This window comes from Rhineura floridana, chromosome 6 (assembly GCF_030035675.1).
Source record: "Rhineura floridana isolate rRhiFlo1 chromosome 6, rRhiFlo1.hap2, whole genome shotgun sequence".
Taxonomy (NCBI): Eukaryota; Metazoa; Chordata; class Lepidosauria; order Squamata; family Rhineuridae; genus Rhineura; species Rhineura floridana.
This window is the reverse complement of record NC_084485.1, coordinates 115,286,825-115,309,690: the sequence shown is the minus strand read 5'-3', so window position 1 is coordinate 115,309,690 and position 22,866 is coordinate 115,286,825. Positions and strand designations below refer to the sequence as shown.

Here is a 22,866-nt window from a genome sequence, read left to right as displayed (position 1 = left end):
TCAAATTGGCTCAGCATTGTCTCTGGTTGCTTTTACACTGCACTTTATTCTATTACTCTGATGATTTCTTACCTCGTAATTTGTGCATTATATTTTATTTTTCACATGACATACAAGCTAGTTCTGGAAAACTTGTGGAATATAGTACAGGTTTAGCCAGAGCTTGGAAAAGTTACCTTTTCAAACTACAACTCCCACCAGCCCCAGCCAGCATAGCCACTGGATTGCGCTGATGGGAGTTGTAGTTCAAAAAAATAACTTTTCCAAGCTCTGGGTTTAGCTCTAATTTTCATGTTAAATAATACCAGAAATCATCCATTTGCAAGCTTAGAAACCCAGAAAATCGCTGGCATTTTTTGCTAGCTGCACCCATTTATGTGATAGGCATCCTAGCATGCAATGCACTCCCGCCTTCTAGAGGCACAGGGTGGTTTTGCCTGATGAAAATTGTACTGGCATTCCAGTGTAGCGTAGTGGTTAAGGTGTTGGACTATGACCTGGGAGACCAGGGTTCAAATCCTCACATAGCCATGAAGCTCACTGGGTGACCCTGGGCCAGGCACTGCCTCTCAGCCTCATGAAAACCCTATTCATACGGTCGCCATAAGTTGGAATCAACTTGAAGGCAATACATTTACATTTTACAGTTCAGGCATGGGTAGCAGCAGAATTTCCCACACACACCCCTATGTCTATACAACAACAAAAAAATCAGATACTAAAGGGAGAGGGGTTGCATGGTGACAGGATGAGATCTTAGACCTCCTAAACAGTGGAGAGCTACAGTGCACATGTGTATAATGGATGAGGGATGAAAACAAGATGTTCATTGCAGCCATGCGAAAGACAGTTGCATGAAATCCCGGTACAACGGCTGAAAAAGCTACTGTTCCTTAATACAACAGCTACTGCAGTGTGAAAGGAATTTTAGAAATCAGGACAGAAGGACTTCCATTTTAATATGTTAAATTAACACAATAAGCCCCATCTCTGAAAGCAGCTCTGTCCCAAAGCTTTGTTCTTGTCCTGTATGCTCCGAGGCCAACACTTAGGCATAAATTACTGGGATGACGGTTGCACCCCAAAATAATCCCTAGTAACTTGTTAGCAGCCTTGTTGATTGCAGATCAAAAGGTGGGGCATACTGCTGCAGGATCTGAAGTGCGTTTTAACAATAATACAGACCCGGTCCTCAATCATCTCCAGATGAATATTGTCAAAAATAAAGCATTTGCTTATGCTTCTGGTACATATCACCAACTTATCATTTTAGTTAATAGATCTCTATGTAAATTACAAATTATGTACTGTAGCAAAATGCAAAAAAACTAACAAACCAACCCTTAAGACATACTTCTTTCTTTTAAGCTTCTCTTTCTCCTGAATAGGTTTACATCAGTGGTTCTTAACATTTTTTGGGTCATGGATCCCTTTGAGAATCTAATGGAAGCTATGGACGCTCATAAATAAAGAAATACCATTAATTTTATTGCATTGGAAATCATTTGTGTGTGTATGCGCACCCAGTTCATAGACTTCCTGAAGCCAATCCATGGATGCCGTAGGGGTCCATGGACCACAGGTTAAGAATCCCTGGTTTGCATGGTACCTAATTTTGAATTAATATGAAGTAGGCAAAATGTAAATTGGGTAGAACACTGATATTACAATTAAAGATAATGCTGGAAATAAAAACAAAATGTGTGCGGGTATGTGAACAAAACATAAACCGTTAAACAGTGGAGACCTCTAGTGGGTAGTCAATAATTAGTAGTGGCTCAAATTTGCTTTAAGAGGTGGGCACATCATTCCATTTTCCATATTTTAGTATAACTGTCACTATTTCAAAACAAGATTGACATTATCCAGAATGAGTTTTTTCATTTATAGAACTGCCAGGCTCCACCATCTATTAAAGCTCTCAATTTTTTTAAAAAAAGTTTTCTTTCTTTCTTACATTTATACCCCGCCTTTCTTTTCATGATAGAAACCCAAGGTGGCTTACATATGGTTCCCAGGCGGTCTCCCATCCAGGCACTGACGACCCTGCTTAGCTTCAGCAGGGAGCTAGCCTCATGTGCCTTCAGTTTGAACAGTTTTCAGATTGAGCCCGCACGCATGCATGGACGCACTTACATACAAACCCACACACTTTTGCTCTTTTGTTGTGTCTGATTGTGTAATGACATATATATGTACACTGCCCTGAAATCCAAATAGAATGAAGGCTAGTGTATAAATGTTTCAAATAAATAAATAAATAAATATACATGCACACACAAAACACAGATACCTGTGGTACTTTAAAGATTAACACATGTATTCATCTGATGAAGTGGACTCTACAGCATGAAAGGTTATGCCACAATACTTTTATTAGAGGTGGTCTTTAAGGTATTTTGTTGCAACAGACAAATCCGTCAGATGTTTAGCCTTATATGTACTACTAGCCTCAAAATATACTGAAGCAGGGTTTATTCTCTTTGTAAATTACAAATTATGTACTGTTTCATTCCAGCTTCTCTTTCTCCTGTATTATTCAATAGTTGTGAATAGGTCTACATCACTGTAGGATTGGCAATTCTTCTCATAGGTACTCACTGATAGGCCCCTCCCACTTGTCAAAATAGTTCTCATGGAGAGTCAAGCAGAATGGTGCAATCGAGTGTGAGTCTGATATATGACGTGACTTGACAGTGTATTTCATGGCATACCTGTAAAAAGCCAGAGGATCCCTGAGCATCAATGGCTTGGATCCGTGATTTTGTGTCATGGTGCTGCAGCGAAGCACTGGATCTATGATGTTTACTGTGCAGTCTATGGACACAAATGTGTTTGGTGATTTTGGTGAGAATCCTCCCCCTCCCCCCAAAAACCAGAAGTTCCATGAGAATCCATACCATATATTCATATTTTGAACCATTTGGGCACTGTGAGGTTTGGGATCCATTATTTTTATTGTTCATTCAGTCCATGGGTGTGGAAGTGAACTGTGATTTGATCATGGTTTTGGGGGATCCAATGTAAAAACTCAGAAGATCCATGCCTCAGATTCATGTTTTGCATCATGGTGGTGCTGTAATGTTCCATGGACATGAACCTTATCTATGACTTGACAATGTTTTTCATGGCATCCTCTGTAAAAAAATCAGAGGATTTTGTGAGCTTCTGTGCCTTTGAGAGCCAGTGTGGTATAGTGGTTAAGGTGTTGGACTATGACCTGGGAGACCAGGGTTTGAATCCCTACACAGCCACGAAGCTCACTGGGTGACCTTAGGCCAGTCACTGCCTCTTAGCCTCAGAGGAAGGCAATGGTAAACCCTCTCTGAATACCACTTACCATGAAAACCCTATTCATAGGGTCGACATAAGTCGGAATCGACTTGAAGGCAGTCCATTTCCATTTTTTCGGTGCCTTTGATATACGTTTTTGCACCATTGTCATTAAGCCTGGGATCCATGAATATTATGGCTCAGTACAGATATGTTCTGTGATTTGATTGTAGTTTGGGGGGGGGGAATCTGCTGAAAAATCAGTAAGATCCATGTTTTGCACTGTGGCAACACTGTGAAGTCCAGGATCTGTGGTTTTTATGATTCAGTTGGTATATGGGCAGGAATGTTTTCTACAATATGACAGTGGTTTGGGGGGAGGTCCTCTATAAAATTGCATAGATCCATGAGGATCTGTGCCCTGAACTATTGTTTTGCATAACAGCTGCGTCAGAAAACACTGCATTGCTTATTTTTTCACTCCAGTCATGGATATTAATGTGAGCTCTAATTTTATGGTGGTTAGTGGTGAATCTGTGCAAAAATCATCTAGGGGTTGTACTCAACCAATTCCTACTCAGAGCAGATCCACTGAAATTAATGAATCTATGTTAGGCATGTCTATTAATCTGTTGGTCTCTTCTGAGTAGGACTAGCATTGAATGGCACCACATGCCTTGGATTCATGTTTCTGTGCCATGGCAGTGCAGCGAATCACCGAATCTGTTTTTCTGGTGTAATCAGTGGGGTCACATGTGGTCTGTGCCTGATGGGCTTTTTTGGGTGGGTGGGTGGTCTTCTGTAAAAATCCAGAGGATCCATGAATTTGTGGCATGGGGTCACCATGAAGTTTAAAATCTGTGGTTTTTATAGTTCAGTTCATGCATACAAATGTGATTTGTATTTTGACAGTGGCCTCAGGCAGATCTTGTTAAAAGCATGACAATTCACACTTCGGATCCATGTTCTTTCATTATGACAGCACCAAAAAATCCTGGAGCTGTGATTTTTTACAGTTCAGCCTGTGGAGACAGATGTGACTTGATGGTTTTGAGGGTAAACTCTGTTTAAAAAAAAACACCATGGGAGTTCAAGAGGATCCATGTTTGATTTTCTGGATTTGACTTGTACCTTCTTTTGATAATACCAACAATCTCCCATATACTCACCCTCCCCTACTCCAAAGAGGCAAACTTTAAAAACAAACAAACATGGAATGCTACACAGATTGGAATTCTTACTTAGTATGCCTCATAACAGCCATTAATGTGCTAAGTTCAAAACAAGTGAATAAAACAAGTATAAATTTAAAATACAGTAAATATAAACAAGTGTAAATTATTATCATAAGCACCGGTAGTACCAATAATAAAAATAAAAATACCGAAAGGAAGAGTATTTTGATTTAGTAGGAAGCCAGGGGCGGAGGAAGGCGCCCGCATGCGCAAACAATATTGCGCCACCATTTTTCCTCTTAACAATACTCACCAGAGAATGGGCGTGGCCTCGCGGGAGTGGGGGAGTGGTTTCAATCATCTCGGCGCCGGAAACTTTGGTTAGTCCGTTTTCAGTCAACCTTGGCGTGTTGTTCAGCTGAGGGTTCCCCTTTCTTCCAACTTCCTTCTCTCGCCCGTCCTTCGAAACCGCACTGTGGCGTTTCTGCCATGGCGGACTCTGGGTTCCCGGCTCCCGGGCGGGCGCTCACCGACGACGAAATGGCGGAGGTGAAAAAGGAAGTAAGCGACCGAGGCGCTTTCGCCGCGAGTCACAAAGGGGGGGGTGGAGGGGGAGAGAGAGAGAGCGCGAAAGGAGGAGGAAGGGTGCGTGGTGTCGTGTATGGAAACAGCATTGTGAAGAGTGGTGGGGAGGAGGGCCACCTTTGGGGGAAGGAGGGGTTTGGAGTCTGGCTGGGGGGGTCTATAAGGAGAAACGGAAGTTAGAACTTCGTTTTAAACAAAGCAAAACAAAAATCTGTAATGTGAAGAAGGAAGCGAGGGGCCAATTATTGTATGGCTGTGAATTTTTCGTGTCTCAAGAGCCTGAGAGGATTCTTTTTGTACTTTGGTAATCTCATAGAAAAGGGAAATTCTATCCGGCGTGCCTTTTCCTGTTACTATAGCGGGGGTGGGGTAGAGGAAGAGGCACCCGCTGGTGAAACTCTGCCTTTTATGAGGCCCCTGAAAGATTCTGGATCTGGGTAGCTGGTGGTGAGAGAGAGAGATCTCCCTGGGATTTTGGGAGGCCGCTGCCAGGCAGAGCAGACAACACCGGGCTAGATGGAGGAAAAGGCTGATTTTGGAGTAAGACAACTTCCTGTATTCCGCTCACGCACACCTTTGTCCTCCGTTGCCTCCTCCCCCCCATTTCTCAGCCTGTATAAACGAGTCTGAAGAATATTGGGTGTGTTTGGGAAGAGCTGCGAGCAGAAGGGCATCACTTCGCATTCTCAGCTTCCTAACAGTGAGGCGTGTTCTCGCGCAATCAACATCCTCAGCAGTAGTCTCCGTAAATAGTAAAATAGTAATACTTCGGCCCTTCATTCAAAATCACAGAGAAGTCTTGGGGTAGGACTGTTTGGCCGCTTGAAAGAACATTAGAGAGGGAAGAGAGGCCTACCAAAGGGCATGTATTCTGTCCCTGTTTGTAAATTTCTACATAGGAGTTCCTCTTGGAGCGTTTATAGGAATTCCCCTCTTCGGTTTCTGAGCTTAACACATGTATGAGTCAATGAAAATAGCTCTTGCTTTGCTGTAGTCAGCTCCAGTTTTTTTCCTGCTATGCAGTCCACATACTGTGCATGGAATATGTTTGTTCAGGACTATAAATCATTCTCTCAAGATGTTATTGTTTTATGTTGGAATAGTGGCCAGAGAGCTAATAAAGTTAATGTCAACATCTTTCTGGGAATTTCCTTTCTTTTTATATTAAACACAATGATGTTTCACCTTACTGGAAAACAAATCTGATTCCTCATTGGAGGGTGATGATGGCACTATGAACATTTGTTCATTATGAATGAGATTTGTTGTCACTTGAAAGTTGAGTATTTGGTGCTGTATTTTTTCAAGCTAAAAGTAAAATCCTTTCAAATGAGGGAGTCTGGGCTATTTTTAAAAGTATACTTCTGTCGTTTTAATCTTTTAAGGGACACCTATTTACATTGGAATTTCCCTAACTTCTGGGGACATCCTCTTCCACATACTTTTTTCTTTAAAGCTTAAGCTAATGGTGACACATTGCAAGACCTTTTCTGTTGTGGTGCTTCACTTACGGAACACCTTCCAAAGAGAAGCTCCTACAACAGACATTAAGGACTTCAGAAAATTGACCAAGTCACTTTTGTTCTTTCAGATCTATGGAGTTGGGTTGATTGTCATTCTTGTTGCTGCCCATGCTTGTGTTTGTGTGAATGGATTTTTAATGAATATTTTATTTTATGTAATCCTTTCTGGTTTAAAGAAGAAAGGTAATTAAATAAACTGCTGGTCTTATTTTAGTGTTTAATGAATGATAAAAAACAGCATGGTATGGGGAAATCAGAACTTTTATATCAGTTGTATTCACTGTGCATTGCAGTAATCTCATAGTGAGTACTGCTGATATGAATCAGTGGTTTTCAAACTGTGTTCCACGGATTCCTGAGATTCCTCAATTAAAAGATCAGTAATGGTTGATCAGTTTCTTTGAAAAGCAACTTATCTATCATTACTGATCTTGTTTTGCATGGTTCAGCTGTAGGGTTTATACTTGGTTCATAACAACAGTGGCCCAGCCATTGATCACTTAGCCCCAGAACATGCCCAGAATTATCAGCAACTTACAGTAGTTGCTTGATTGAAAAGTCAATGTAGAAAGTGTTCCCTAAAGGTAGAAAATTTTGAAAAGCACTGATCTAGCTAAACATACTGGGAGATCTTTTGCAAATTATTCAGTCTGCACATCACATTGCTTCATTGTAGCTTATTACCTGTAAGCACTATGTTTGACAATCTTCAGGGCACATGATATGGGCTGTATTTTAAGTTTTGTGTGTGTGCTTTTTTCCCCTTGGAACTGCGGCTCTCCGGATGGTAGCAACCGAATGGTCAGATAAAACACTCTTGGTTACCATTATTTTCAGAAAACTCCTTCTAGGGACTACCTGATCTCAGGCAAACCCATCATAGGAAAGATACATCCTGGTTGCTAGGGGAAAAGGAAGGGCAAACTATGGAGATTCCACGGACTAGGAGGAAAAAAGACAGAACCAGGACAAGTCCACTAAAGTGTAGGGGAAAACAGCTGCTCTTTAAGACCCCAGGGACCACTATTGCCTAGTGTCCAAATAACTTGCTTATCAATCACAGCTCTGACTTCACTCACTGGCTACTTACACTGGTAGGCAGGAGCAGCCAGTTTGACTCATTTCACAGAAATCACTTAGAAAGTTACTTGCACATTTTGCTCCATAACTTTCTAGGAGGGCTAGAGACTTACTTTTCTTTAATGAAAGCTCAGAGCCTGGGACATCCGCTGGACATACCACTGAAGGCCCTCATGGGTGCCATAACACTCATAGGCGCTGGGTTGGTATCCCTAATGCTAAGGCATAGACTAACTACATAGGATGTTTTTCCTAGAATATCAATAGTGAGTGAGTTCTAAATTAACAAGAGGCTTTAGCTTTGAATTGTCAATTTCAATTTGTGGTATTGAAAGCAGGAAGAGATCTTTGATGGCAAAGTAGTGTGTGATGAGAAGTGCTTGGAATGAAATTCCATCTGTGCTATATCTTTCTGTCCTGCTTTCACAGAGCTTGCCTTCCTAGTGCTTCTCTTCCACTACTACAATTAAGGTAGGGGGGTTTAAAAACAAAATGGGAAGAATATCCAGAGACATGTTAGAATGAAGATATACCCTTTATATATTGACATTATACTGACATTTACTACTCCTGTCTACCCAGGCCTACAGAACTCTTGCTTCTGCCTCTATGGCTGTAAGCAGAGTTATTGAATTAGTAAGCAAATCTGATTCTTTCCACGTTCTTCCTTATTTAATCAAGTGCATCTTCACGTTACTCTATAACTGTTTTGGCCACACAACACTACTTCAGATTCTTAAAGTATAAGATTATAGCAGCCCATTCTGATACTTTTATTGTGACTCAAATACTGGGTGAGCTGAGATGTGTGCACATTCATGACAGGAGTATAATGTTGCATGTTTGGAGGCCAGTTAGTCTCCAGCTGTTAAGCCCAGCACTGCCATCCCAGACAATCATTTGGAATGAAGTAGGCATCAAACACAGCTTACTGCATGAATCTTAAGTATAGCACATTTAGTTCATTGCATCTGAGCTTTGCTAATTCATAATACAAGATGATAAAATCCAACTATTGCTAATATAGTCTTATCTTTGTGCTAGGTTTTAGAACGATTGCGTCGTTATCTGTGTGACAAAATAATTGCAGAAAGACATTTTGATTATCTACGTTCAAAAAAAATACTTAGCAGGGAGGACACTGAAGAAATCTCTTGTCGAACCTCAAGTAGGAAAAAAGCTGGGAAGCTGCTGGATTACTTGGCGGAGCATCCAAAAGGACTAGATGCACTAATAGAATCCATTAGATGCGAAAGAACACAGAACTTCCTGTTAGAAAAGATAACTGATGCTGTCTTGAAGGCAAAAAATGAAAAACTGGAAAGCCTTAAAGGTAACGCAAATATGTGTACTTTAGTCTATTTCAAAAAGTTTTATAAAAATAGTTGTTGTGCAACCTGATCCTATGTGTGTTTGTTCACAAGCATGTTTCACTGAATTCAGGGAACTTACTCCAGGTAATTGTGTATAAAATGTTCTGCCTTCACTTGTGTCTGCTGTGGATTTTAGTCCTCTTTGTACTTAAGATTAGTAAACCAAGGCATGAGTTACGGATCATACAATTAATTTGTTCCAAGTGTGATGATGGTCCTTTGGAGAATATTTGGAAGATCTTCATGTGTGTTTCTTGGAAAAACTTGAGTATTCAAAAACTGGCTGCATAGCAGATTTTTTTTTAAATACTATTTTTAATACAACAATATATAAAGACTGCAGAAAAGCATCATGTGAGAAGAGGCATTGTTTCCTGTGAGAGAAGGCTTGCTTCTTCTGAGATGCTGGTAGTACAGAGCATCTAAAGAAAAAAATGTTACTTGTTTTCTCTTATGCACATCAGGCAGATCTAATTGCTTAATTAACTAGAATTATTGGGGGCTACAGAGGGGAGGAGGAATCAGCATAAATTTTCATCCTATTCTTTACCTCTGTCATGAGTAGAACTTCACTGAGCACAAGACTGGATGTGTTACTCTCATATCGTGCCATTTAAATAGTGACATCTTCAGGCTTGACAGCAGGTTTTAATTATGGTGGTGGTTTTGGTAGTTGCCTTAGATTATTTTGGTAATTGGTTCCTGCCTTTTAATTTTATCTCAGTTCAGCCCTGTGAATTGAGGGATGCTATTGTGCATCCCATGCTCTGTTTGCCTGCTCCCTCTTTGTTCTGGGTACAAGGTAGCAGCGGCAAGCATTCCGATGTGTGCTAGCCTCTGCAGGGGAACTGAGCACAAAGGCCAATCTCCTTGCCACCATCGCTTCCCTTGAACCTGGAATGAAGGGGGACAGATCTGCCAGTTGAAAAAGTAGTAGGTATGGCTATTGGACCAAATATGCATTGCCCCCGCACGCTGCAAGAGGAGCCATGCACAAGAACCAATAAGCTGCCACTACATGCATAGACCCAAGAGGTGGTGTTGTAGGCCTTTTTCAAATGTCATACTGTGTAAATTGTATGCAAATGATCTGGTTTATATCTTGTTACAGGACTGAGCTGTAGCAACTGCATGGCTTCAATATGTGAGCAATCAAACAATCTCTCTAGGTCACAGTCAAATGAATCTAATTTCTTTGAGCAACAAAAAGACAGAGAAACCACCTACCTTCATCCAGAAGAGTATAGTACATCTGCTTTTGTATCTGCTACTTCTCTTCATTCAATGAATTTACCTATTACGGAAGTTGGAAATACGGAAAACTCTGTTTTCTCAGCTACACTTCCTGGACCTGGAGATTCTGGAGCACCATCTCTTCCACCACAATTGCAAAATGAACAAGAGGAAATAAGTACCACTTCAAATGACAGTCCCTTCCTGCCTTTAAGATCCCGCTCTCTTCTTCCATAGTGATATTTTCCCTTGATTAAAGGGAATATGCTGGATGCCTTAAACTGTTTTGCAGGTCGGGGTGGGGGAGGGAGTTTCTAAACTGTAAAGTCACAACAGATCAAGAAAGTGTTGAAAGTAACCTGTTTTTAAAACAGCTCATTGAATCTTAATAAGTATTTTTTGTTTTCGAACTGTATTTTCCATAAGTTCATGTTTTAAATGTTCATTAGGCTGCTTTTATTGACTAGTACAACTTAAAAGCCTTTAAAGGGTTTTTTTAAATTCGAAACCAATATAGCCAAAATGATGCTTAATGGAATATTTTTTAAAAGAGGATTTACATATTCCTTTCTAAAAATGCTGTGTGCATAAAATTCATATTGAGAAACCATAACTTCTGCACTGTGGCAACTATTTAATCTAGCAATTCTTTAGACTTGCTCAAACATTGATTCCTATAAACTACTTAGGTGTTTCCCTACTTAATAATAAATAATAAATGTATCAAATAAATAAATAAACATGTAAATTAATGCTGGCCAGTTATAAGGAGGGAAGTTTAGCACAGAGGGAAATTTTGAGATGAATATAGAAGTCATGATTAGGGTGGGTGAGTGTCCTCTATCTCGTCGTTGGTGGCATTGCATTGAAAACAAGCTTTCATTTGGGCTACATTGGTTAATATCCAAAAGTGAATGCATCCTGAAATAACACTTGATCTTTGTGTGAGAAGAAGAGAAATTGAGCTCTGCTTGGTTACTGTTGGCGGAAGTAAAGCCCTTGGAACAGGTTGCAACAGTTGTTTATGTGTATAGGATTGCTCTGTAACATACCATGCGGTGTCTCTCTTGCCCACTTTTTGTGTAATCGGAACAAATTCTTAGCTGTAGCGTTATGCTCTCTGTCGGAATAGGGCATGATCTTCTGAATAATCTTTTGTTGCTATTGAACTTCAAAAGGAATTAAGTGTGTACTTCGCAAGATAATGTTCTAGGCATTTAATTTAGTTTTAGTGCAGGTGCCTTAGGCTCCTCTACAATGCTGAATATATTTCTAAAATTAAACGCTTAACCTCCTTCTTCAAGGTGAAGCACTGCTATGCTGTAGACATAATTTTCCACCATGTGGTAACAGGGTGTATAAATTCCCTTCAATCCACCAAAGGAAGTTCTCATGGCTAGGAAACAGGGAAAATATGTAAACAAGACAGTGCAGTAGGGAGAGGGCTTGCTTTCCTGTGAACTTCCAGGATTTGCCGTGCTGCATTATTTTTATTTTTTTCTGAACCCTTTTTCTGCTCTCACACTATTGATCCACACCTTTATTGAGGATGTGTACTACTTAACATTTGTGAACATATGACTAAATGAAAATGTGATATTTTAAATGTCAGATGTATATAATGTAAAAGAAATACACACTGGGCATTATCAGGGATGTAGCATACAAGTGTGTGTTTGTTTTTTGCTATCTTCTGTAGACATTGTGTGGCTATTTTCTTAAAGCAATGCCTTTTACAGTAGGGCCCCGCTTTACAGTGCTTCGCTTTACAGTGCTTCGCTAATACAGCAGTCTCAATTAGACACAATTAGACTAAAGCCCCACTCATACAGCGCTTGTTCTGCTTTTACGGCGGTTTTCGGGCATCACACACCATTCTATTCAATGGGTTCCGCTTTACAGTGGTTTTCGCTTTACAGCAGGGGTCCGGAACGTAAACCGCCATATGAGTGGGGCCCTACTGTATAGTTTGAAATTAATATTGTACTAATTTAAAAAACAACACCCCAAGTTGTCTTCTGTGGGGCCTCTGAGATACATTCACAATACGCTGGTATCTGCATTTTTCTTTCACAAGCCCTTGGATTAAAATGTGCAATAAATTACCAGGTTTAATTACACTAATGGCCTGGTCCTGTGCATGTTTACTCAGAAGTGAGTCCCACTTTATAGGCTTACAGTCCAATATTTTAAAACATTTGATCTGAGAGGAATGGGTCAATTATTTGTCACATTGGTCACTTGTCTTTAGAACACAATTCTGATGTGTGCTATCTTAAGCACAAACTCATCTGGTGGCTGTTCTGTTCTCCTACAGTGTGACCATTCCTATTAAGTGTTTGCTTGCCTTGAATCTGACCTCAGCTCAGACTTCCACGGTGATGTTTTACAGGGCATTAACTTCCTTTATCTGCTTTCCTACTCTAGGTGTTGCTGAATTATAAGCAAATCTTATATTTATACAACCATGGACTAATAATCCCTATTACTGTGTGATGTTTCCCTCTGAAAAGCTTTATGACTTTGCCATGGATTTTCCCTCTCTCATGTGCTTGATTCCATATAAGCCAAAACTTAACTTATGTGAATAGTACCACTTAGACCATTCTGAATATAATTATGTACTACAGTGTAAATTGCGGGCCAGTTGCAACTGATGTTTTGTTAAATGGAGATCTTTGGGAATTACTGTATTTTTACAATGTTTGAAACTTACACTTTTTAAAAAAAAATACGGTAAAAGCTTTTATATAAAACTATTGAACTGAAAAAATTGTTGGTAAGTTTTGTGCTAATTACTTAATTTTTCACAAATATTTCCCATTTATTTTTTAGAATGTAACTTTTGAAACAAGCAGTGTGAGGAGCATTAATTTCTAATAAACTCAGTTGATTTTTTTTGGAAGTACACTTCATGTGCTAATCTTGCTTTCTGTTCAATGGAAAAGTGTTGTTTAATGTCTTAAGTGAGCAGTTGATTGCTCAAGAGTTGTTGACACATGACAATAAAACATGTTCAGAGCCCAAACAGCACAAGACACTGTATATTCACCGTGATAATTAAAAATAATCTCCATGTTCAGAGCCCATGTACCCTGCATCCTGGATGCTGGCAAGGGGGTGGGTGTACAGCAAGAGGTTGGTTGCTTTCATACCTAGCTTGTGAGCTTCTTGAAAAATCTGGCATGCTACTGTTGGAAAAAGGATGTCTGACTAGATCCTCCCATGAATGTTTTGGGGCTCCACACAATTATGCTAGCCAGAGGACTTGTTGGGATTGTGCATCAATGAATTTGGGGATGGGTGAGATTTGCTCCCTTCCTTTAATACCGGCTTTTGTTGTCCTTGAGAATCAATTATATAAGAATGAATTTAACAGTGAAATAATTTTTCTGACCATCTTTTTCTATTGGAAGATATGGTGGAAAATGTTGTGGGAGAAGCCTGTCTCTTGTGCCATCGGTGTTAGAATACAGTATGGGGTGGCTGCTTTGAAAAATGAAGGTATTAAAGCTTAAATGAATGCAAAAGAAGCAGGGACAATTCACAACTGTAATAATCCAATCTTAGCACAGCTACCTCTTTGAGGTAGATTTGGGTGAGAGATAGTGACTTGTCTAAAGTCATTCAATGAGCTCCATCACTAGGGATTTGAAGTTAGCCCTCTCCAATCCTATATCTGCACCACACTGGCTCTCATAATAAAATGCGTAATTATAAGACATTATGACTTGACTAATGGTGGCATGCATAGGATCAAGCTTGAAAACTGACTACTAAAGGATAAGGCTTTGCTTTATGTAACTAACAGAGCAACTATGCCAGAGAGTGCCACAGCAATAGATTTGACATTTTTGCTTTACTTACAGCAGTCTGTTCACTCAGAAGTCAGCCCAAGGCTTTCCCTGAGGAATAGGTAGGATTGCATTCTGCCCAGTTCCTCTACCACAAACGAACAATGCTGAAGTTGGTTACTAGCTCCCAGTTCTTTATTTGCATGAATGTTTGAAACTCGGTTAATGTCATTTCAAAGGACGCTTTCCTGGAGATACGGGTGTATGGTTTGTGGTGGCCCAAAGGTTATTTTGGAGTGTACACTTCCACTTCCATATCCTTTTTGACATATTTTGGCTGTTGATGGTGTGACCATAGGCACATGACAGTGTCCTACACCCAAAGGAATTATTGGTCCAAATACAATTCAATGCCATCTTATAGAGAACACTGTCCTGGATGTGTAGGTATAGGATATGAAGTGGTTTGAAGCTTGTTTTGTAGTGAATACTCCTAGTCGTTATTCTTTTCTGCATATTTATACTGCTGTTTCTTCTGTATTGTTCTTAAACCTATCTTTAGCTAGGTTTTTGTACTGTTTTTAAAGCTAATTTTAGTTATAATATGAATCGCCATGAGACTCAGGTGGAAGGTAATTTATAAATATTTTGGCTATTATTTCACTGTGTCCTGTGCCGAAGACACTCTCTTGGAGATGTGAATGATTTGGGGTGGCTGAAAGCTTATTGTGGGATGCACACTGGTATGGTAGTTCTTTATTAGTTTTTGTTATTTTGTGTCATGACATACTTATGAGTGTTGTGGGCATATACTAAAGTGTTGACTGGACAAATTTATTTGTGGATCTTGAAAAAGGGAGTCCCCCACTCATGGAGGTATATGACATGGGCTAGAGTAGACCATTGCTTATTATGGGGTTCAGGAGCATACATTAGTAATACAAGAGTAGACTCACTGAAAATTAATGGACATGGCTAGCTTTCAAATTTCAAATGCTCTACTCTGAGCAGAACTTTGGCGGATACAACCCATAAACTTTAGTGTTTCTCAACCCTTTTAAACCCATGTCTCCTTTCAGCTAACAGAAAAATACCGCGCTTCCCTTCAAAGCAGCCTCCCCTAATAGCATTGAAATACTGCGCACCAACAATGACGTGTAGGTCACATAATAAGCTGTGTACGACCTTCTCATCTGAACATAATATTTTATTTAATATTTGCCCTTCCCAACCGCTTGATCCGGAGAGCTTATGTTCAAAATTCATTTCGTCTGAACGAAATGCTCGTTTACTCTGAGGAAAAAGAGACCCTACACACGCTCACTTAGGAGTAAGCCCCGTTGATCTCAATACAATTAGCGTTAACATTGGAGTGTCATTTTTTCCTAATAGAGCAGCAGGACTGCCTGAGACTTGTCGGATATTATGAAGGAATTGATAAATCAAGTACAAAACTGAGTTTAATCAAACTAGAAGCTGGTGCGCTCCTGCCTTAGCACGTTGCTAAGACGAGGAGAGTTATTCCGAGTGAAGGTTGTGGTGATCGGGGTGGGGGGGCTCCTTATCTTTTTCAGAACTGGGTGGTGGGAGTAGTGTGCTTTCCCACACACGCCACAGCGCCGGAACCTTCCGCCTTGCGCATCTCCGTTTCCGTGGGGCTGGTGTCTCGGCTGCACCAGTCCCTGCCATGGCAGCGGCGGAGGGGAAGGACCCGCTGGGGTTTTTCGCTGCATACGGCGGCAGCGACGACAGCTCGAGTGGAGGTTCGGATTCCGAAGGCGAAGAAACGCCTGGCTCAGGGCGGGAGGCCAAACTATCGTCGCAACATCCGCAGCGGGAGACCCCTGAGGAGAGGCCGCGCTTGCCCGGGCCCGACGAGCTTTTCCGCAGTGTTAACCGGCCGGCCTTTCTCTATAACCCTCTGCACAAGGAGATCGATTGGGAAAGTCGGGTCGTGCGAGCTCCTGAGGAGGTTAGTGTGTGTGCGTGCGAGTTCTGAGGGAAAGCGTTTCCTGAAAGGGAAGTGGTGTACTTGGGTGCGACTGTAACGGTAGTGGCTCAGCAAGCGCTTCTGACTTTCCTTCAACAGCGAGACTGGGCAGCGAACGGAGGACACGCAAAGGTGTTATACTCATGAAAGACTTCTTTGTATGAATGGTATACATCGTGTATGAGTGCTAGGGCGTGTAGTTTTTCCGGCTGTGGGTATGTGCGGCAGTTTTTAAAAGTTTGTTTTTGCTGGCCCTTCGTCTAAAAGGCTTGTTAGGACCCTCGGGAGACCCTGGCTTGAAAGTGCATTTGAGACCCTGGTATTCCCGATCTCTATGTATAGATGTGGAAGTTGGACAGTGAAAAGAGTGGATAAGAGAAAAATCAACTCATTTGAAATGTGGTGTTGGAGGAGAGCTTTGTGCATACCATGGACTGCGAAAAAGACAAATAAGGGTGTTAGAACAAATTAAACCAGAACTATCACTAGAAGCTAAAATTATGAAACTGATGTTATCATATTTTGGACATATAACGAGAAGACATGATTCACTGGAAAAGACAATAATGCTGGGAAAAACAGAAGGGAGCAGAAAAAGAAGACCAAACATGAGATGGATTGATTCCATAAAGGAAGCCACAGATCTGAACTTACAAGATCTGAACAGGGTAGTTTATAATAGATGCTCTTGGAGGTCACAGATTCATAGGCCACCATAAGTCGTAATCGACTTGAAGGCATATAACAACAACAAAATCCCCTTGTAGCTACCTAGAGCATAAAGGGGTTTCTCTCTGTTCAGAACACTTTGGCTCTATAGGTCAACTGTGTTTAGTAGGGGATTAAAACAAGTCTTGTGGTACCTTAAAGACTAACACATTTATTATGGCATAAGTTTCTGTGCACTACAGTCTGCTTCATCAGATGTTATCATGAGTTTCAGGTGCACATATACATTGGAGAGGTGAGAGTGTCTAAAAAGTGAGATCAGAAGGAAAGGGAAAGCAAAAAATAGCGTTAATTACATTAATAACAATGGCTGTTCACAAAAAGTAGTATCTGACAACATAAACATCCTGGCATTGGCTACCCCTCTTTGAAAGTCTGCCAGCCTACAATAAAAAGAGATGGCCCCTGCAGCATTTTGTCTCTTTATAACTTCATAGTTTTAAATATTTTAGATTTAAAACATTTAAGCATTTGACAGTCCTGACACATATGTCCAGTGTGTGTGTGCTGTTGTTTCCTCTATGGGAGGGATGTGGGACCTGTGGTTCTCCACTGGACTCCAATTCCCATCATCCCTGGGGCTAATGGGATTTGTCGTCCAAGAACATATTGCGGGCCTTAGTTTCCCCATCCCTGCCCTAGAGGCTACTCTAAAGCCTAACAAGGGTTGAGTGGTAATGTGTCACTTCTTCCCTGAAGTCTTGGTCGATATGTTTTCTTTATTGTATTCACAATATGAAATACTATTTGGGATCAAAATGGAATCTTTCTCCTAGATCAGGGTTACTTATTGTTTCCTCCTTCATTTTTCCTTATGACAAGTGGCTTACCTTGTTTGGTTAAACCATTTTCAATTCTAAGTGGCTGTGGAACTGAAGATGTGCTGCTTTATTAAGTCTTCAATGACACTGTCATTTATTAGAAGTTGGATATATTTTCAGATACAGGATCAGCTTATATCCTTGATCACATCTATGTCTTTAAAATGTGGTACAAGACACGCCTCTGCAGTTGATCTTCTGACAACGCAGTATTTTAATCCAGTGTATTCATTCCAACAGCCTCCAAAGGAGTTCAAGGCATGGACTACACATGCTGTGCCACCCCCTGAGACTTACAGTGTCAAAGAAACAAAGCCACCGCCGCCTCCTGAGCTTGATATGGCAATCAAATGGTCTAATATGTATGAAGATAATGGTGATGATGCTCCAAGGCACACAAACAAAGTTAACTTCTTACCAGCAGCAGAAGAGGAGCAAGAGCAAGTAGAATCAGGTAATCCCATCTGATTTGATGGCTAAGAAAATGCACAACTCCTGAGTTTTCTTTGTATGTGAATACTAATGCAAATTATTCTTCCCTTTTGAAAGTTTGCTTACCACAATTTGATATTTCTATTTTCCATTGATCCCATTTTCTGTAGTATAGTTTTGAATCCAAACATAATTTTAGCCATCAATGCATCCCATGGCTTTTTATATGATGCACATATTAAAGGTAGCATGGTTTTTCCTATGATTGTCTAAAACCTGAGAGTAGTTTTAATCATTTGTTATGAAACATAGGGTACAGGAAATACAAAGTGTTTCCTATTTTTGTATGCTTCTCTTTATTGCCCATAATAGGACTTTGCATTCCCCCCCCCATATGAGAGCAATTTTGAACAATATAGTGAAACAATGCTGGGGAAATACAAGACTTCTTTTATTAATTTGGAATCCAAGATGGCAGGGCCGGTTCTAAAGGGTGGCCAGGTGGGGCACTGGCCCGAGGGCCCCTGGAACTACAGGGGCCTCTCTGCTGCCCTTCTGCGATCCGCGGAAACAGGACAGGAGCAGCGGATCATGGGACAAGAGCTTCCAAACCACCCACCATCCCCCCACTTCACCTACCTTTCTCTCTGCTGTTTTTTGCAGTTTGCCATCAATCAAGATGGCAGTTGAGGTTTCCCTAAGGGGCTGAAGCCTCTGCCTCCATCTTGGTTGATGGCACGCATGTGTGCTACACACGTGCATTGCTGCCATCAACCAAGATGGCAGCAGAGGCTTCAGCCCCTTAGGGAAACATTGGCCTCCATCTTGATTGATGGCAAACCTTGCGCGCGCAGTGCAGGCAGCCGCAAAAAACAGCGGAGAGAAAGGTGGGTGAAGCGGGGGGTATGGTGGGCAGCTCAGAAGCTGCTGTCCTGCAATCCCTCCTGCGGCTGCTTCCGCGGATCACAGAAGGGGAGCAGAGGGGCCCAGGGCAGGCTGGTGCCCAAGGGCCCCAGCATGCCTGGAGCCGGCCCTGCAAGATGGCATACATGTGGTCCCCAGGTAGTCACCCATACCGGAACCAGCTCCAGACTTGCTTAGCGTCAGTAAGGGGGGTAACTTCATGTGCCTTCAGACTATAGTTTTTATTTCTCCTCTTCCCCCTTCCCTTCCATAACATTCAAAACCACTTTTGTCTGGTGCTCTACCGATGCTCTTGGTGTACTGTTTCTTTATTGAATGAATGTGTAATCTTGGGAAATAGTTTTTAAAAAACATTTTAAGTAGCTGCTTCTTCAGGGCCATCTGTGAATATTCTGATACTAACTCTGAGTTTGTGTCACTTAAATCACTTTAGGATGTTGTTACTTTCAATAAATACGTCAATTTGTTCTTTTTTAAATCTCTTCTGGACCTTTGCTTCAGTATGTACTCTTTGTTTGCCTACCATTTAAAAGTATAACTCCAGAGGCTTGAAATACATCTAATCAGTTGTGCGTTTTCCCTTTTTCAAAAAAACATGGCTCTAATTTTCTACATTTAGATGCTTTGTTTATATAAATGTTTTTGGCCCACCCATCCCCCCATGCGCTAGTCAGGGTAGTTTGTGGCTTTATTCTAGAACTTCTTTTACAAGACTATTGAATTTTCCTTCAGTCTCATTTCAGTTCCATTGTGCTATGTTTACGTGTTCTTATTAGGGCTGCAAACTTTGATTTGGGTGTTTAATATATTAAATTTTACCTCCATTCAGCTCCTGGCTTAATAGGTGTTGCTGACAAGTAAAAACTATGAGACTTGGGACCCTTGTTGGCCACAGAGATTTGCCAGCTCCCTCCTACCTGTACCAAACTCTTTTTTAAAAAAACCTTAAAACATAGTTTTTGCCTCTGGTCTGCTGTCCAAAGGCAGCTGAGCTGATGCTTTGAAATTGGTCAGTTTTATACTTAAGTGAAACTGCATTTTTTTAAAGGCCAAGCTACATATATAATCATCAAACTAGAATTAAAGGGGCCTTATAGGCCCAACCTTTTGTTTGATGCTGGAAACCCAAAGCTAAAGAACCTATGCTTGAAAATCTCCAGTGAGAGAGCGCCCATCACCACCCTAAATAAATGCTCTTACTTAAAAAATGTAACCTGATGTTCAGCCAAAAAATATTCCCACCTGTAACTTAAGCCCATTAGAGCTAGTTTTGCCTTTGGGTGAATCAGAAAACAAGCCCTTCGGTACTTGAAGAGAGTGATCATGTCCCCCCTCAATTTTCTCCAGACTAAAAATATCCAATTGCCTCAACTTTTACTAATAGGATTTGTTTTCTATACCTCTGCTCATTTTTTGCCACCTTCTGAACCAGTCTTTATTCTGCTTTTATAATGTGATGTCAAGAACTGGGTACAGTACTGTAGACAAGGTCAGACTAGTGCAAAAATGAATAAATATATAAGGAACTGTTACTTCCTGTGACTTGGAAACTTTGGTTCTATTCATGCAGTCTAAAATAGCATTAGTCTCTCTTGCAATTGCGTCACGCTGCTGACTCAAGCTAATTGGTAGGAATCCTGAAATTCTTGTCAAGCTAAACTTCATATCTGTACTGAATTAATCAATCATTCTGATAAATTGAAACCAGGTTTTTTATATGTGGCTTTTGGAATCTTAAGTTTATACATACACTTGTATTTACAAATATTTTTTTATTTGAAGATGATGAAAAAGATGAACCAGTTTCATTTAAGAAACGCAAGCTAGACCCTGAGGAGCAGATGAAGAAGAAGCAACAGCAATGAATTGGACAAAAGTTTCACTGCTAAAAGGGTTGTCACTGAACATGTAGGACAGCTGCTGAACCTTGATTTCACTGCTGGAGCAGGGGGGAAAGGTATTGCCAACAATATAGCATAGCTAAGTCTGTAATGTGTGTGACATATTTATCATAGAGGAAATTCTGGAATGTATTGATTGGTATTGTTTTAGATGTCATATCCATAAACCCACAATGTTTTAATTAGAACTATTTTAACTCATACCCAACTTTTTAGAATATTGTGGTAAATATTTGTGGTAATGCAGACTATGGAACTTCACAGTGTTCTGTACATCCATGAAACTGAAAAATGTGAGAATTGTTTACTGAACTACCATTACGGTAGAAGATTTTTGTTTTTTTCAAATCAAGAAATGACATTTTTAGGGGGGGAGTTTTAAGCAGTGTACTGTGGTTATAGTGATACTATTTTGAAATGTATGTAAAGTATGTAAATAGGTCACTAAAATAAAACTATATGTTTGGAAGCATATCCAGTGGCCTTACTACAAATCTGACTAAATTCACAAAGTAGAAACACTCCACATTTTTCTCTTTGTAGTACTAGAAATCAAAGGTGTCTGTATTGAGTCACACAAAGCATTGAATTTGATTTTAGTATAAAAAAATCTCTAGACCTGGTGAATTGTACATGTACCATTGTACATTTTTACCACCATGGAGATGCCATCTGGATTTTCTGTCTCAGACTCCAAAAATGTATTGGACTTTATAACAAAGCTCATTGTTAGGACACAATCAAGAAAGCAGCAGGATGTTTGACAAACACACAATAGTATTCTAAAATAACTGATAATTGGTACCCCAAAAGCTGTTGCCTCACCCTCTCTAATGGTAGGTAGCCCTGCCTTGCTTTGTTTGATTTTAACCAACTAGTTGTCTAAAATGGTGTTGCAAGCTTTTGTAGTTTCTGTGTTCGCTGCAACAACTGTTCTTATAACATGCCTGTGTGTTCTTTTCTGAGAACCAGGAAGGTGAGACAGATTATATGTTGACAAAATCAGACAATAGTTACACTTTGTCCTGAGTAGGGTTGAAACCCAGATTACTCAAAACCATTCAAAAAGAATAACTTTTTTGCTTAGATTTCTGTTATCTCTGAGTCGCATGGGTTTTACAGGATTTTTCTTTTGAAGGCAGGTGATGAAGCTGATCAAAGATTGGGCTCCTTACATCCAGACTATAGTACAGTGGTGAGGAACCTACAGCCTGCAGCCTTAAATTAGGCCTACCAGGTCCTCCTCATTTAGCCCAGAAGGCCTTTTTGGCCAAGATAACATCTACCTGTCTCATATAATGTCAGGTGCAAGACAGATAAAGCTGCAGTGAAGCTGAATTCAAAAGGAAGAATCAGGAGCGTGTTATAAGAATGCTCCTGATTCTTCCTTTGCAGTCATGGCTTGAATTCGGCACTTTGTCAGTTTGGCACTTCAGTTCATTTTGAATTCAAGCCATGGCTGCTGAGGATTGAAATTAAAATCACCTGATGCAATATGACATCAGGAGATTGATGGGTGGCCCTGTACACATGTCAAAGTCTCCTGCAGAGGGCTGGACACTCCTGGATCGGGACCGCCAACCAAATCCAGTTCTAACTACTGTTAGAACTTCAAACCAAAAGCAAATTCTGCCCATGCTATACTCTTGTGGCATTGAATAGAAGGTGGCAGGAAATTGTTCCTATAGTTTGTATTTTTAAGAGACTTAGCTGCGTGGACCGAATTTTTTTTTTTGTCATTGTTTGGTACCTGTGACATTTTAGCAGTTTAAAATTCTGCACTTGAATTGCAATTCTTTGTCTGCTCTAGCAAGTATTTGTCATAATGAATACACAATCCCTCCTCCATCTGGTACACAGGAGTAAGAGGAAATGCTAATCTGGTGTCTGTCTAAGAGGTGCTGCTCATTCATGTAGCATATGCCTCTGCTGAAAGGAGGATAGATAAAACTGGTTTGACTTCTAACAGCTGACGTGGGAGCTTTGGCTTACACAGAAATTCTAACTGCTTGTGCTCAGTGTGTTTGTAAGTG

The 22,866-nt window shown here is 40.5% G+C and overlaps 2 protein-coding genes and 1 long non-coding RNA gene across 3 annotated transcripts; 2 read left to right on the top strand and 1 right to left on the bottom strand.

Moving 5' to 3' along the window:
* Positions 1-2,357: 2,357 nt before the first annotated feature.
* On the bottom strand, positions 2,358-5,034 carry LOC133387850 (uncharacterized). Its single transcript, XR_009763587.1, has 2 exons — positions 4,762-5,034; positions 2,358-4,336 (listed from the first exon to the last, which is right to left on the bottom strand). It is a non-coding gene; the product is annotated as an uncharacterized LOC133387850 (long non-coding RNA).
* On the top strand, positions 4,794-13,104 carry BCL10 (BCL10 immune signaling adaptor). Its single transcript, XM_061633541.1, has 3 exons — positions 4,794-5,009; positions 8,681-8,969; positions 10,121-13,104. Exons 1-3 carry the CDS (start codon positions 4,938-4,940, stop codon positions 10,477-10,479), a joined length of 720 nt encoding a protein of 239 aa, XP_061489525.1. The 5' UTR covers positions 4,794-4,937; the 3' UTR covers positions 10,480-13,104.
* A 565-nt stretch (positions 13,105-13,669) lies between these two features.
* Positions 13,670-21,305, top strand: C6H1orf52 (chromosome 6 C1orf52 homolog). The gene is made up of 4 exons (XM_061633529.1): positions 13,670-13,746; positions 15,611-16,008; positions 17,817-18,030; positions 20,715-21,305. Exons 1-4 carry the CDS (start codon positions 13,671-13,673, stop codon positions 20,795-20,797), a joined length of 771 nt encoding a protein of 256 aa, XP_061489513.1. The 5' UTR covers position 13,670; the 3' UTR covers positions 20,798-21,305.
* The last annotated feature ends 1,561 nt before the right edge of the window (positions 21,306-22,866 follow it).

Excerpts from the sequence above, each read along its gene's own strand:
- BCL10 (XM_061633541.1), top strand. The coding sequence starts at position 4,938 with ATGGCGGACTCTGGGTTCCCGGCTCCCGGGCGGGCGCTCACCGACGAC. Across the intron at positions 5,010-8,680 it reads TGGCGGAGGTGAAAAAGGAA|GTTTTAGAACGATTGCGTCG; the intron begins GTAAGCGACCGA and ends TCTTTGTGCTAG. Across the intron at positions 8,970-10,120 it reads AAAACTGGAAAGCCTTAAAG|GACTGAGCTGTAGCAACTGC; the intron begins GTAACGCAAATA and ends ATCTTGTTACAG.
- C6H1orf52 (XM_061633529.1), top strand. The coding sequence starts at position 13,671 with ATGTTGTGGGAGAAGCCTGTCTCTTGTGCCATCGGTGTTAGAATACAG. Across the intron at positions 13,747-15,610 it reads GGCTGCTTTGAAAAATGAAG|AACTGGGTGGTGGGAGTAGT; the intron begins GTATTAAAGCTT and ends TATCTTTTTCAG. Across the intron at positions 16,009-17,816 it reads TCGTGCGAGCTCCTGAGGAG|CCTCCAAAGGAGTTCAAGGC; the intron begins GTTAGTGTGTGT and ends TCATTCCAACAG.